The sequence below is a fragment of the Nerophis ophidion genome, linkage group LG21, assembly GCF_033978795.1.
Source record: "Nerophis ophidion isolate RoL-2023_Sa linkage group LG21, RoL_Noph_v1.0, whole genome shotgun sequence".
NCBI lineage: Eukaryota > Metazoa > Chordata > Actinopteri > Syngnathiformes > Syngnathidae > Nerophis > Nerophis ophidion.
In genome coordinates this window covers 17,423,330-17,439,338 of record NC_084631.1, presented here as the reverse complement: position 1 = coordinate 17,439,338, position 16,009 = coordinate 17,423,330, and the positions used below count along the sequence as shown (strand labels likewise).

The window sequence follows — 16,009 nt, the reverse complement described above, 5'->3', positions numbered from 1 at the left end:
AACCTGCAAATCACCCGATCTCTGTCTCACCACTTCGCCCTCAGCTAGCTAGCTGCTAAGCTAACGAGGCTAGCGGAGAAAGGCAGCGCCGGTCTGAAGGAAGCTTCTCCCCCGCCACCGTGACCACCACTTCCCGAAGACAGCTGGCACCCCACTCGGCGACGGAAAGTTTCTGTGAGTATGGCTTCCTGCGCTTCGTGCACTTTACTCATGGATAGGTTGGCTTTGCTAGAGAGCCGTGTCCGCCAGTTAGAGCAGTGTAATTTCGTAACTTTAGATGTTGCGGACACATCTGCTAGCGTTAGCTGTAGCGAGCTAACTAGCCCAGCTTGTAGCAGCCCTAACCGGCCTACAAGCTACGGTGTACCGGTTGAGACGCATAACAGATTTAGCCCTTTAGCTAGTCCTACACCCCAGTCTACCGGGCACCACACTTTAGTCATAGGGGACTCCATCACCCGAAACATAAAGCTTAGCAAACCAGCCACAATTAAGTGTATTCCCGGGGGCAGAGCACCTGACATTGAAGCTAATCTTGGGGAGCTAACTCGCAACAGGTCTAGTAAACACGTACGGCAGGCTAACCGCACCACTAGTTATGCGAATATAGTAATACACGTTGGCTCCAATGACGTTAGGATGCCACAATCAGAGATTACAAAGAGAAACATAGCCAGGGCTTGTAATCTCGCCAGAAAGATGTCCAGGCATCGAGTAATTGTCTCTGGCTCCCTGCCTGGGAGAGGCAATGATGAGAGATGTAGCAGATTAGTCTCTCTTAACAAGTGGCTGGATAGCTTTTGCAGACAACAGGGATTTACGTTTATTGATAATTGGCCCTCTTTCTGGGGCAAACCTGGCTTGCTGAGGAGAGACGGCCTTCACCCTAACCAGGAAGGCGCTATCCTCTTGTCTCGGAACATAGACTTCGCATTGAGCCACATTTGACTAACTGCACTAGAGCAAGCCCGGTCACAGGCAATTACAGAGCCTGCTAGCCTGGGTATGGAGTCAGTTAAGTTAGAACTAGCCAGCGCCAGGCTGGATGATCCCTGTACACATAGCAATTTTCGTAGAATAATACACAACTCACAAAATGTTTTTTCTACTGTGTCTATGACTACGTCAGAGTTAGACATGCGTTCTACTGAGGTGGCAAATTATGATGCGTTCAGTTTATCGCAGCCCCAAGTAGACAATCTGAAAATTCCCGTCATATCAATTCCTAGATATGGTCGTAATTATTTTAAGTACACTGCGCATAATAAACGCAACATTATTAATATTGCTACTACGGGTAATTTGATCAACAACTCCTTAAAACAGCCCACTACCTATAATATGGGCTTTCTAAACATCAGATCTTTGTCTCCCAAAACGTTATTAGTCAATGAGGTCATTAGAGACAACAACCTTAACGTCATCGGTCTTAGCGAAACCTGGCTTAAACCAGACGACTTTTTTGCGATAAATGAGGCATCCCCTCCTAACTATACGAATGCGCATATTGCCCGTCACCTCAAAAGGGGAGGGGGTGTCGCACTAATATACAACGAAAACTTTAACTTTAGTCCTAACTTAAATAATAAATATAAATCGTTTGAGGTGCTTTCTATGAAGTCTGCCACACCTCTGCCTCTGTGCCTGGCCGTTATCTACCGCCCCCCAGGGCCCTATTCGGACTCTATTAGTGAATTCTCAGAGTTTGTTGCTGATCTAGTGACGCACGCCGATAATATAATTATAATGGGGGACTTTGATATCCATATGAATACCCCATTGGACCCACCGTGCGTGGCGCTCCAGACTATAATTGATAGCTGTGGTCTTACACAAATAATAAATGAACCGACGCATCGCAGCGGTAATACGATAGACCTAGTGCTTGTCAGAGGTATCACCGTTTCCAAAGTTATGATACTCCCGTGTACTAAAGTAATGTCCGATCATTACCTTATAAAATTCGAAGTTCAGACTCATGTTCGGCAAGCTAATAATAATAATAACTGCTATAGCAGCCGCAACATTAATGCTGCCACAACGACGACTCTTGCGGACCTACTGCCCTCGGTAATGGCACCGTTCCCAAAGTATGTGGGCTCTATTGATAACCTCACTAACAACTTTAACAACGCCCTGCGCGAAACCATTGATAGTATAGCACCGCTGAAGTTAAAAAAGGCTCCAAAAAGGCGTACGCCATGGTTTACTGAAGAAACTAGAGCTCAGAAATTATTATGTAGAAAGCTGGAACGCAAATGGTGCACGACTAAACTTGAGGTGCACCATCAAGCATAGTTTAATAACTTATAAACGCATGCTTACCTTAGCTAAAACTAATTATTACTCAAATCTCATCCGCATTAATAAAAACGATCCAAAATTTTTGTTTAGTACAGTAGCATCGCTAACCCAACAAGGGACTCCTTCCAGTAGCTCCACCCATTCGGCAGATGACTATATGAAGTTCTTTAATAAGAAAATTAAACTTATTAGAAAGTAGATTAAAGACAATGCGTCCCAGCTACAACTGGGTTATAGTAACACAGATACGATTGTATATAAGGCGGATACTGCAAATATCCAAAATAGTTTCTCTCGTTTTGATGAAATAACATTAGAAGGATTGTTACAACGTGTAAATGGAATAAAACAAACAACATGTTTACTTGACCCACTTCCTGGGAAACTTATCAAGGAGTTTTTTGTATTATTAGGTCCATCAGTGCTAAATATTATAAACTTATCACTTTCCTCGGGCACTGTTCCCGTTGCATTCAAAAAAGCGGTTATTCATCCTCTCCTTAAAAAACCTAACCTCGATCCTGACCTCATGGTAAACTACCGACCGGTGTCTCACCTTCCCTTTATTTCGAAAATCCTCGAAAAAATTGTTGCAGAGCAGCTAAATGAGCACTTAGCGTTTAACAATCTATGTGAAACCTTTCAATCCGGTTTTAGGGCAAATCACTCGACTGAGACAGCCCTCGCAAAATTGACTAATGATCTATTGCTAACGATGCACTCTGATGCGTCATCTATGTTGCTGCTCCTCGATCTTAGCGCTGCTTTCGATACCGTCGATCATAATATTTTATTAGAGCGTATCAAAATACGAATTGGTATGTCAGACTCAGCCCTGTCATGGTTTAACTCTTATCTTACTGATAGGATGCAGTGCGTCTCCTATAACAGTGTGACCTCGGACTATGTTAAGGTAACGTGTGGAGTTCCCCAGGGTTTGGTCCTTGGCCCTGTACTCTTCAGCATCTACATGCTGCCGCTGGGTGACGTCATACGCAAATACGGTATTAGCTTTCACTGTTATGCTGATGACACCCAACTCTACATGCCCCTAAAGCTGACCAACACGCCGGACTGTAGTCAGTTGGAAGCATGTCTTAATGAAATTAAACAATGGATGTCCGCTAACTTTTTGCAACTTAATGCCAAAAAAACGGAAATGCTGATTATCGGTCCTGCTAGACACCGACCTCTATTTAATAATACAACTTTAACATTTGACAACCAAATAATAAAACAAGGTGACTCTGTAAAAAATCTGGGTATTATCTTCGACCCAACTCTCTCCTTTGAGTCACACATTAAAAGCGTTACTAAAACGGCCTTCTTTCATCTCCGTAATATCGCTAAAATTCGCTCCGTTTTGTCCACTAAAGACGCCGAGATCATTATCCATGCGTTTGTTACGTCTCGTCTCGATTACTGTAACGTAATATTTTCGGGTCTCCCCATGTCTAGCATTAAAAGATTACAGTTGGTACAAAATGCGGCTGCTAGACTTTTGACAAGAACAAGAAAGTTTGATCATATTACGCCTGTACTGGCTCACCTGCACTGGCTTCCTGTGCACTTAAGATGTGACTTTAAGGTTTTACTACTTACGTATAAAATACTACACGGTCTAGCTCCAGCCTATCTTGCCGATTGTATTGTACCGTATGTCCCGGCAAGAAATCTGCGTTCAAAAGACTCCGGCTTATTAGTGATTCCTAGAGCTCAAAAAAAGTCTGCGGGCTATAGAGCGTTTTCCGTTCGGGCTCCAGTACTCTGGAATGCCCTCCCGGTAACAGTTTGAGATGCTACCTCAGTAGAAGCATTTAAGTCTCACCTTAAAACTCATCTGTATACTCTAGCCTTTAAATAGACCTCCTTTTTAGACCAGTTGATCTGCCGCTTCTTTTCTTTCTCCTATGTTCCCCCCTCCCTTGTGGAGGGGGTCCGGTCCGATGACCATGGATGAAGTACTGGCTGTCCAGAGTCGAGACCCAGGATGGACCGCTCGTCGGGACCCAGGATGGACCGCTCGCCTGTATCGGTTGGGGACATCTCTACGCTGCTGATCCGCTTGAGATGGTTTCCTGTGGATGGGACTCTCGCTGCTGTCTTGGAGCCACTATGGATTGAACTTTCACAGTATCATGTTAGACCCGCTCGACATCCATTGCTTTCGGTCCCCTAGAGGGGGGGGGGGGGTTGCCCACATCTGAGGTCCTCTCCAAGGTTTCTCATAGTCAGCATTGTCACTGGCGTCCCACTGGATGTGAATTCTCCCTGCCCACTGGGTGTGAGTTTTCCTTGCCCTTTTGTGGGTTCTTCCGAGGATGTTGTAGTCGTAATGATTTGTGCAGTCCTTTGAGACATTTGTGATTTGGGGCTATATAAATAAACATTGATTGATTGATTGATTGATTGATTGTTATTTCTACATATATACATATACATATATATACATATATATGTGTGTGTGTATATATATATATATCTATATATATGTATATATGTATATATATATGTATATATAAACAACACTTATATTTTTCTGCAACAAAGATAATAATACATTCTATTCTATTATTTTCTTATTACTATGAAACTAAATTAGGGCCAAAAGTTTCGTACTTTAAAAAAAAACAAAAAAAACTTCAAACTGAAAAATTGTTTTCATGTTGAATTTTGAAAAATATACATCAGTGTATTCAAAACCAAAGAAAAAAGTGCACAAAATGTGTGTTTGGGTTTAGTAGAATGATGTTTTGAACAATTTTTAAAAACATATTTATTTATAATACATTTTCCTATTGTTTACTTTGACATTTGAACATCTGCTTTTTTATCCCAGTTCTCAGTCTTTCTTGTTGGGATTCTGACTTTTGGCCCAAATTTAGTGTGGTAATAACTGAAATTTATGAAAGTTAAGCAAAAAGGATATCGACCGTTACTTAAAATGTTGCCTTCAGGCACTTCATGACAAAAAAAAAAAAAAAAATCAACCCCACCACAGGCCCCCAAAATATTTTATTGGGAATTTTTTTTTTAATAAAAAGCCCAAAGTTTTTGCGGTGCGAATTAGTTCCGTTTTATTGCGCTTCCCTGATATTTCGATTGTCCAATGTATTTAGCCATTCTTGAACAGACCCTACCTAGTACATGAGAACAAGTAAAACCAATGTCGCCGAATTTGCTCTTATAAATCACTTGGGGCTTATTTTGTATACTGCAAAAAAAACCTGACAATATATAAGATAAAAAGACTCAATATTTCTGAACAAATATCAAAATCGAGTGAAATTATCCAACCATGCAACTACTTTACTTCATCTGATAAAACATCCTAAATTAAGATATGTCAATCTGAAAATTAGAAGGACTTTCAAAATTTAAAAAAATATATTTTAATTCTCAGTTTTTACACTTTTAGAAAATATATTATTATTCATGCTAAAATTAAGATAATGACCCGTGACCCCGAAAAGGACAAGCAGTAGAAAATGGATGGATGTAAAATCAATGACTAAAAATAAGTAAATAGCTCTTAAAACTAGGGACATTTCAAGAAATAAAAAAAATAATAAGAAAATAACATTGACGAATGGCAAATAAATTGCAGTGTAACAAGTAGTTGTTTGTGTCTGCGTAAATCCCCCCTCTGTCTCCCAGCTCCCCACAATAAACAAAAACATCGCATACGCCATCAGCTTGCATCGCTTTGAGCGAGGAGACTAGCAGGCGTGAGAATGAGTGGCAGGAAGAGGAGCAAACATGAGCAAAATAGAGTAAAGAATGGTAGACGAATTCCCGCCGTGAAGACTAGATGTAGAGAGCTATTACTGATGAGACTAAAGGATTGAAATGAGGACATGGTGCAGGGAGACAAGACACATTGAGATACGAATAGTAGTCTAAATGTCACATAGCCATCACAGTTAAACAAATTAAGGTCTTCATTTTGTGATTTAAATTTCATATTGTGCCCATCTTGGTTTGGTACACGCCTAATAAATTAATAGCATTACAGTATGTTCCCTGCAGCCACCTGTGAAAAATCAAATTTAAATCTGAAAAAAAACCCACTTATTTCTGTTTTGAACACACTGCTGTATTTTTTTATCAGTTGATAAAGTTTATCCTTTGAAGTTCAAAACGTTTTGTACAAATTTAACGGTAGCTCCTTAAATTATGATGACATCATACACAGTGGGGCAAAAAAGTATTTAGTCAGCCACCGATTGTGCAAGTTCTCCCACTTAAAATGATGACAGAGGTCTGTAATTTTCATCATAGGTACACTTCAACTGTGAGAGACAGAATGTGAAAAAAAATCCAGGAATTCACATTGTAGGAATTTTAGAGAATTTATTTGTAAATTATGGTGGAAAATAAGTATTAGGTCAACCATTCAAGGCTCTCACTGATGGAAGGAGGTTTTGGCTCAAAATCTCACGATACATGGCCCCATTGATTCTTTCCTTAACACGGATCAATCGTCCTGTCCCCTTAGCAGAAAAACAGCCCCAAAGCATGATGTTTCCACCCCCATGCTTCACAGTAGGTATGGTGTTCTTGGGATGCAACTCAGTATTCTTCTTCCTCCAAACACGACGAGTTGAGTTTATACCAAAAACTTATATTTTGGTTTCTTCTGACCACATGACATTCTCCCAATCCTCTGCTGTATCATCCATGTATCCATTTTTTTTTCACATTCTGTCTCTCACAGTTGAAGTGTACCTATAATGAAAATTACAGACCTCTGTCATCATTTTAAGTGGGAGAACTTGCACAATCGGTGGCTGACTAAATACTTGTTTGCCCCACTGTACACACCACTGTTTGAACTTCAACTGGCGATTCGAAAGTACAGTCCGGATCGAGTCTTTGACCACAATTGTATTTACTTCTCTCTTCTACATACCCCTGAACAAGTGAAGTTGGCAAGTTGTGTAAGTCGTGAATAAAAAACAGAATACAATAATTTGCAAATCCTTTTCAACTTATATTCAATTGAGTAAAATGCAAAGACAAGATATTTAATGTTCGAACGGAGAAACTTATTTTTTTTTTTTGCAAATAATCATGAACTTAGAATTTAATGGCAGCAACACATTGCAAAAAAGTTGGCACAGGGGCATTTTTACCACTGTGTTACATGGCCTTTCCTTTTAACAACACTCAGTAAACGTTTGGGACCTGAGGAGACCAATTTTTTGAAGCTTTTCAGGTGGAATAATTTCCCATTCTTGCTTGATGTACAGCTTAAGTTGTTCAAGTTGTGCTATTTTAGGCTTCATAATGTGCCACACATTTCCAAGGAGAAACAGGCAGGCATCTATTTTACTACGAAACCACACTGTTGTAACACATGCAGAATGTGGCTTGGTATTGCTGAAATAAGCAGGGGCGTCCATGATAAGTTAAAGTACCAATGGTTGTCACACACACACACGAGGTGTGGTGAAATTTGTTCTCTGCATTTGACTCCTATTCTTGTTCAACTCCTGGGAGGTGAGGGGAGCAGTGAGCAGCAGCGGTGGCCGCGCCAGGGAATAATTTTTGGTGATTTAACCCCCAATTCCAAACCTAAATGCTTAGTGCTAAGCAGGGAGGTAATAGGTTCCCATTTTTATAGTCTTTGGTATGACTCAGCCGGGGTTTGAACTCAAAACCTACCGATCTCAGGGCGGACACTCTAACCTTGAATGACAACATATGTTGCGCCAAAACCTGTATGTACCTTTCAGCTTTAATGGTGCCTTCACAGATGTGTAAGTTACCCATGCCTTGGCCACTAATACACCCCCATACCATCACAGATGCTGGCTTTTGAACTTCGCGCCTAGAACAATCCGGATGGTTCTTTTTCTCTTCGGTCTGGAGGACACAACGTTCACAGTTTCCAAAAACAATTTGAAATGTGGACTCATCAAACCCTAGAACACTTTTCCACTTTGCATCAGTCCATCTTGGATGAGCTTGGGCCCAGTGACATTGGGCGGCGTGGCTGGGTGTTGTTGATATATGGCTTTGGCATTGCATAGTAGAGTTTTAATTTGCACTTACAGATGTAGCGACAAACCGTAGTTACTGATGGAAAATGGTAAGTGGGTTGTACTTGTATAGCTCTTTTCTACCTTCAAGGTACTCAAAGCGCTTTGACACTACTTCCACATTCACCCATTCACACACACATTTACACACTGATGGAGGGAGCTGCCATGCAAGGCGCTAACCAGCACCCATCAGGAGCAGGGCTGAAGTGTCTTGCTCAAGGACACGACGGACGTGACGAGTTTGGTACTAGGTGGGGATTGAACCAGGGACCCTCGGGATGCGCACGGTCACTAGTGGTTTTCTGAAGTGTACCTGAGCCCATGTGGATATATCCTTTACGCACTGATGTCGGTTTTTATGTAGTATCACTTGAGGGATCGAAGGTCACAAGCAGTCATAGTTACTGTACATGTAGTGATTCTCCAGGTTCTCTGAACCTTTTTGATGATATTACAGAACTGTCGATGGTGAAGTCCCTAAGTTCATTGCAATAGCTCGTTGAGAAATGTTGTTCTTAAACTGTTCGACAATTTTTGCAAATTTTATCCTCGCTCAAATTAATGGGGAAATTGTAATTTTCTCGGTCCGAATAGCAGTTTTTGTTGGAGGCTCCCATTAAAAACAATGTGAATATGTGAGGAGCCCCCACACATGTGACGTCATTGTCTACGACTTCCGGTAGAGGCAGGGCTTTTCTCCAGTTACAAACTTTATCGTGGATGTTCTCTACTAAATCCTTTCAGCAAAAATATGGCAATATCGTGAAATGATCAAGTATGACACATAGAATGGACCTGCTATCCCCGTTTAAATAAGAAAATCTCATTTCAGTAGGCCTTTAACTTGCACTTACAGATGTAGCGACCAACTGTAGTTACTGATAGTGGTTTTATGAAATGTTCCTGAGCCCATGTGGTGATATCCTTTACACACTGATGTCGGTTTTTGATGCAGTACCGCCTGAGGGATCAAAGGTCCATAATATCATCACTTAAACATAGGAATTTCGCCAGATTCTCTAAACCTTTTGGTGATTTTACGGACCGTAAATGGTAAAATCCCTAAATTCCTTGCAATAGCTCGTTGAGAAATGTTGTTCTAAAACTGTTCGACGCTTTGCTTATAAAGTGGTGACCCTCGTCCCATCCTTGTTTGTGAATGACTGAGCATTTCATGGAAGCTGCTTATATACCCAATCATGACACCCACTTGTTCCCTGTTAGCCTGTTCACCTGTGGGACGCTCCAAATAAGTGTTTGGTGCTGTAGGAGGCGTGTCAGGCATACTTGCCCAGCAGAAACAACACCATATCTGTACAATCAATCAGGTGAGCATTCCTCAACTTTCTCAGTCTTTTTTGCCACTTGTGCCAGCTTTTTTGAAACATGTTGCAGGCATCCAATTTAAAATGAGTTTTCCAGTTTGAACATTAAGCATGTTGTCTTTGCAATCTTTTCAATTGAATATAAATTGAAAAGGATTAGCAAATCATTGTATTCTGTTTTTATTTACCGTTTACACAACGTGCTAACTTTAATGGTTTTGAAGTTTGTAAATCCAGACGATAAAGTTGACGCCAAAATCGGCGTGACTTTGCACTGCAGACCACATCTCATCCATTTATTTGGCATCGGAGATGGGCAACGAAAGCAGATTGTTCAAAAGAAATAGAATTAAATCATGATTCATTTTAAATGGATCCATATTAACCCTGTGATTAATCTGATTCAAAATGTTAATTGTTTGACAGCAGGAATTTACAGATATCGTCTTTTTCCTTAATGAAGGTTGCAGCATTTGTGCGGCACTGCCATCTGAGGATCCTAAACACGTAAAGAAGGGAAAGTGTTAAATGTTAATTATGAAGAACCACAACTGCTTAGTTATCTGCCGTACACTTTTATTAATTATTTATTTCACGACGTAACCATGAAACGTGGAAACGACTGGCTGTACTAACAACTCACACTGTGGAAAAAAATGTTCCGAGGGCCAGAAGATGCACGTATGTGAGAAGACCACTTATAATTGTCAAAAGTCCACGACCAAAGTGCAAATATTCCAGTCTTGACAAAAGAAACAATATGACCATATCACACCAACTCTCAAATCCCTTCACCGGCTTCATGTTCCACTCAGGATTGAACACAAAATCTCCCTACTAACCCACCAGTGCCTCCATGGAAATGCCCCCCTCTACCTCAAAGAACTACTCATCCCCAAATCTTCCACACGACACCTCCGCTCCAAACAGGCTAACCTCCTCCAACCTCAAAGGACAAAGCTACGGACTATGGGAGACCGGGTTTCTGCTCCGCCGCTCCCAGTCTGTGGAACACTCTCCCTGACCACCTGAGGGCACCACAGACTGTTAATGCTTTTAAAAAAGACTTAAAAACCCTTATTTAAAAAAAAAAAAAAAAGTTTTATAGCTACATGCATACTAGTTCTAGCTATTAGGCTGTTTTGGTTTTTATTTTTATTAATTTTTTTAATCTTTGTATTATTATTATTATTTTTTAATACACTGTAGCTCTTTGAGTTAGTTTGCTCAATGTAAAGTGTTTTTTTAAATAAAATCTATTATTATTGTTATTATTATTTTTATTATCATTATTTAAAGATGATAAAGCCTTGACTATTTGCAGTTGACAGACACGGAGTATATTTTGCAGATGAATGAACGTGTAAGTGAAATTAAGGCTTCCTCCCAGGGAGCAAAGTAATCATCATAAAAAGAAAATATCATTTTATCTCCATTAAAAACTTTTGGAAACACTTACAGTTTTCCTGAGTGTCTGTGGGATTAAGGGACCCTCAACTCATTCGCTTGTCTGGTAATTAAATAAGAGATAAAGTCGACAATTAGTTCCGCCAGTGCATTTTAAACTAGTGGTACTTGATGAAGTGCATGGGAGGAGGTTCTTGTGTGGGCAAGTGCAAACATTTTGTCAAAGCACACTTTGGAAGCGTGTTCTTAGAAAGTTGAGACGAGACGATTCGTTTTTATTTCTTATAAGACCTGATGGCAGAAAAAAAAATGCCATTATATACTCTCAGTAGGCGGCCAAACATCATCCAGACAATGAAACCATACGGTTTTATGCAGCGTTGGTTTGTCAATTAGTAATATAACTCGAATAGGTATGTGAGGATTTTCATGACATTTTAGGAAATATTAGAAATGGGTGAGGAACACCTCATGTTTTTTTTTAACAACCCAAACCTCTATTTTATTTATTTTTTTATTTTATTTTTTGTCCTGTCCAGCTTCTCAGGGAAATCATATAGTTGATATCGGCAGTTCAGATTTACTTTACAAAAGAGAAGTGTAGGATACTTCTCTTGTTGCCTTATTTGTGTTTGACTTTATTAAATGTATTTATATTATCATTTGGTGCAGCGACAGGAGGGGATAGAAAGAGGGAAAAAAAAGGAAAACAGAGGGGGAAATTGTGGGGATAAGAGGGGGATTAGACAGAGAGACAAAAACCACAACGGCAAACACAACAATTACAACAACAACAATAGAGCAACATCAGCAAATAGGATATGTACAAATATGATGGTAAAAGTGATAGCAAAGAAGTAGTTAGTGAAATAAAAAATCAACAATACAGTTGTTCAAATGCAACAATGCATATACGTAATGATAACTAGTGATACAAAAGAAAGAAGAAAAATGGAGGGGAGGAAAGAGAAGAAACCTAGATTTACAAACCCCGTTTCCTTATGAGTTGGGAAATTGTGTTAGATGTAAATATAAACGGAATACAATGATTTGCAAATCATTTTCAACCCATATTCAGTTGAATATGCTACAAAGACAACATATTTGATGTTCAAACTGATAAACATTTTTTTTTTTTGTTGCAAATAATCATTACCTTTAGAATTTGATGCCAGCAACACGTGACAAATAAGTTGGGAAAGGTGGCAATAAATACTGATAAAGTTGAGAAATGCTCATCAAACACTTATTTGGAACATCCCACAGGTGTGCAGGCTAATTGGGAACAAGTGGGTGCCATGATTGGGTATAAAAGCAGCTTCCATGAAATGCTGAGTAATTCACAAACAAGGATGGGGTGAGGGTCACCAATTTGTAAGCAAATTGTCGAACAGTTTTAGAACAACATTTCTCAACGAGCTAATTTAGGGATTTCACCATTTATGGTCCGTAAAATCATCAAAAGGTTCAGAGAATCTGGAGAAATCACTGCACGTAAGCGATGATATTATGGACTTTTGACCCCTCAGGCGGTACTGCATCAAAAACCGACATCAGTGTGTTAAGGATATCACCACATGGGCTCAGGAACACTTCATAAAACCACTGTCAGTAAATACAGTTGGTTGGTACATCTGTAAGTGCAAGTTAAAACTCTGCTATGCAAAGCAAAACCCATTTATCAACAACACCAAGGAACGCCACTGGCTTGGCTGGGCCCGAGCTCATCTAAGATGGACTGATGCAAAGTGGAAAAGTGTTCTGTGGTCTGACGAGTCCACATTTCAAATTATATTTGGAAACAGAGGACCTGGTGTTCTCCAGAAAAAAGAGGGAAATAACCATTCAGATTTTTATAGGCGCAAAGTTCAAAAGCCAGCATCTGTGATGGTATGGGGGTGTATTAGTGCCCAAGGCATGGGTAACTTACACATCTGTGAAGGCACCATTAATGCTGAAAGGTCCATACAGGTTTTGGAGCAACATATGCTGTCATCCAAGCAACATTATCGTGGACGCCCCTGCTTATTTCAGCAAGACAATGCCAAGCCACGTGTTACAACAGCGTGGTTTCGTAGTAAAAGAGTGCGGGTACTTTCCTGGCCCGCCTGCAGTCCAGACCTGTCTCCCATCAAAAATGTGTGGCGCATTATGAAGCGAAAAATACGACAGCAGAGACCCCGGACTGTTGAACGACTAAAGCTCTACATAAAACAAGAATGAGAAAGAATTCCACTTTCAAAGCTTCAACAATTAGTTTCCTCAGTTCCCAAACGTTTTTTTGAGTGTTGTTAAAAGAAAAGGTGATGTAACACAGTAGTGAACATGCCCTTTCCCAACTACTTTGGCACGTGTTGCATCCATGAAATTCTAAGTTGATTATCATTTGAAAAAAAAACATTTGTATGCTCGTACAACACTTAGAACCTTTAGCATACCAGTATGTGGGATTAAATTATGGAATAATTTAACCAAATAAATCCAACAGAGCACCAATATGATTCAGTTTAAAAGACTGTTCACACTACAAGTGTTCACAAAGTACATAGAATAACAGTTATGATGAACATCTTGAAGCCCTTTTTGAGATGAAGCTTATTTAGGTATTTAATATGTGTCTACTCACTATGGTATATTATTTATTTATTCACTGTTCATTTACAGAGAACAAAGAAATGTGATAAAATTGCTATGGAATGAAAAAGGGGAGGATTAAATAAGCTCAGCTTCTTCTTACTCCTTTTCGGACGTGCTGTAATGAAAAAAATGGAAATATGCGATGCATTACATTGCAAGTCTATGCATGTTCATAATAAACTGAAACTGAATTGAACTAAGAATCCCAAGAATCCTTAAAAAGAACAAATGATTTGACATTGGCTGAAAAAAAAGCATGCTTCACAGAGGTGGATAGATTTATTATTGTTTTCAATGGTAATAATTAGGGATGTGAATTTCACCTTGGAGATCAAAAAAAGTATCGAAATTTTTTGGCCTCAGATCCAATCCGATTTTAAGTCCTGATCTGATAGTTAAACAAAAGATTATATAAGTAAAAAAGTTGTATTTTAGTATTGTCATGACGTGGACTTTGGTGAGGTTTGTTTTCCCGGGGCGCAAAAAGACTGTACCAGACATGGCGTGAAGGTAACAACCTCTATTAATATTAACCCGAAAGTACTACAAAAACAGAGAGTATAAACAAAAGGCGCTCACAGCGGAGTTACAAAACTTGGCTATGAAAACAAAAACTAGCACAAAGGCAGATCTATAGACAAAAAAACGAAAACACAGTGACAAGAAACGAGCATGAAAAAGAGCAGCATGGATCATCAGCATGAATAACAAGGGTGTGTAGAGGGTGATGTCGCCAGGCTGACTGCCTGGCAACTACAGGCTTAAAAAGTGATGTGGTGATTGACAACGGGTGCATAAATCCAAGTGAATCAGGTGCGTGACATGAGGACAGGTGAAAACTAATGGGTTGTCATGGAAACAAAGCAGGGAGTGAAAAACCAGGAACCGACAGAGTGCAAAAACCAAACAGAACATAGCCAAACTAAACATGATCACCAAGACATGACACATATATGTAGAATTTGTTAGTATTGTTGTAAATCAAATGATAATACATTTTTGATATTGGATGCTATGTCATTTTTTTTAACAAAATAAAGTTGTTGGTGCACAATCATTAAAAGCAACAACTACTGTTGGCTCACATTTTCTATCATTTGGGATTTGCCCTCAAAGCCTTCCTGTAACTAAAGACTTTCTCCTTAAGTTTGGAAAATACCACCCATAAAATATGGATCTAATCACTTTAGTATCGTTTACAGACTGTAGATGTAACGTTTAAAATTGTCACGATACGATATTATCAAGGTTTGATGCCCACACTAAGATATTACTATGGTATATGTCCAACAAGAAAAAAAAGCTTAATAAAAATGCCATAGTGTGTAAAATGAAGTGTCGGGAATGTGTCAAATAAACACACATACTAAAATTGAACACAATGCTAAAAAGGTATAAATCATATTATCTACTACAAACATGTACAAACCCCGTTACCATATGAGTTGGGAAATTGTGTTGGATGTAAATATAAACGGTATACAATGATTTGCAACTCCTTTTCAACCCATATTTAATTGAAGATATTTGATGTTCAAACTCATAAACTTTATTTATTTTTTTTGCAAATAATAATTAACTTAGAATTTCATGGCTGCAACACGCGCCATAGTAGTTGGGAAAGGGCATGTTCACTACTGTGTTACATCACCTTTTCTTTTAAAAAAACTCAAGAAACTTTCGGGAACTGAGGAAACTAATTGTTGAAGCTTTGAAGCTTTGTTTTATGTAAAGATTCAGTCGTTCAACAGTCCGGAGTCTCCGCTGTCGTATTTTACGCTTCATAATGCGCCACACATTTTCGATGGGAGACAGGTCTGGACTGCAGGCAGGCCAGGAAAGTACACGCACTCTTTTTTTTTTACGATGCCACGCTGTTGTAACATGTGCTGAATGTGGCTTGGCATTGTCTTGCTGAAATAAGCAAGACCTGTATGTACCTTTCAGCATTAATGGTGCCTTCACTGATGTGTAAGTTACCCATCCCTTGGGCACTAATACACCCCCATACCATCACACATCCTGGCTTTTGAACTTTGCGTCCATAACAGTCTGGATGGTTCGCTTCACCTTTGTGATGTCGAATATTTCCTTAAACAATTTAAACTTTGGACTCGTCAGACCACAAAACACTTTTCCACTTTGCATTAGTCCATCTTAGATGATCTCGGGCAAAGAGAAGCTGGCGGCGTTTCTGGATGTTGTTGATAAATGGCTTTCGCTTTGCATAATAGAGCTTTAACTTGCACTTACAGATATAGTGACAAACTGTATTTAGTGACAGTGGTT

At 39.5% G+C, this 16,009-nt stretch overlaps 1 protein-coding gene across 2 annotated transcripts in view; it reads right to left on the bottom strand.

The window, feature by feature from the left end:
* samd12 (sterile alpha motif domain containing 12) overlaps nt 1–16,009 on the bottom strand; it is a 360,397-nt gene that overhangs the window by 30,813 nt on the left and 313,575 nt on the right. Inside the window, exon 5 of one of the 2 annotated variants that reach the window (XM_061882068.1) lies at nt 7,001–7,032. The exons of the other annotated variant lie outside the window; for it this stretch is intronic. Within the exon in view, the coding sequence (XP_061738052.1) occupies nt 7,016–7,032 (17 nt within the window). The 3' untranslated portion in view covers nt 7,001–7,015. Of the gene's footprint in view, nt 1–7,000; nt 7,033–16,009 lie in introns of those variants that run through there. 2 annotated transcript variants of the gene reach the window in all.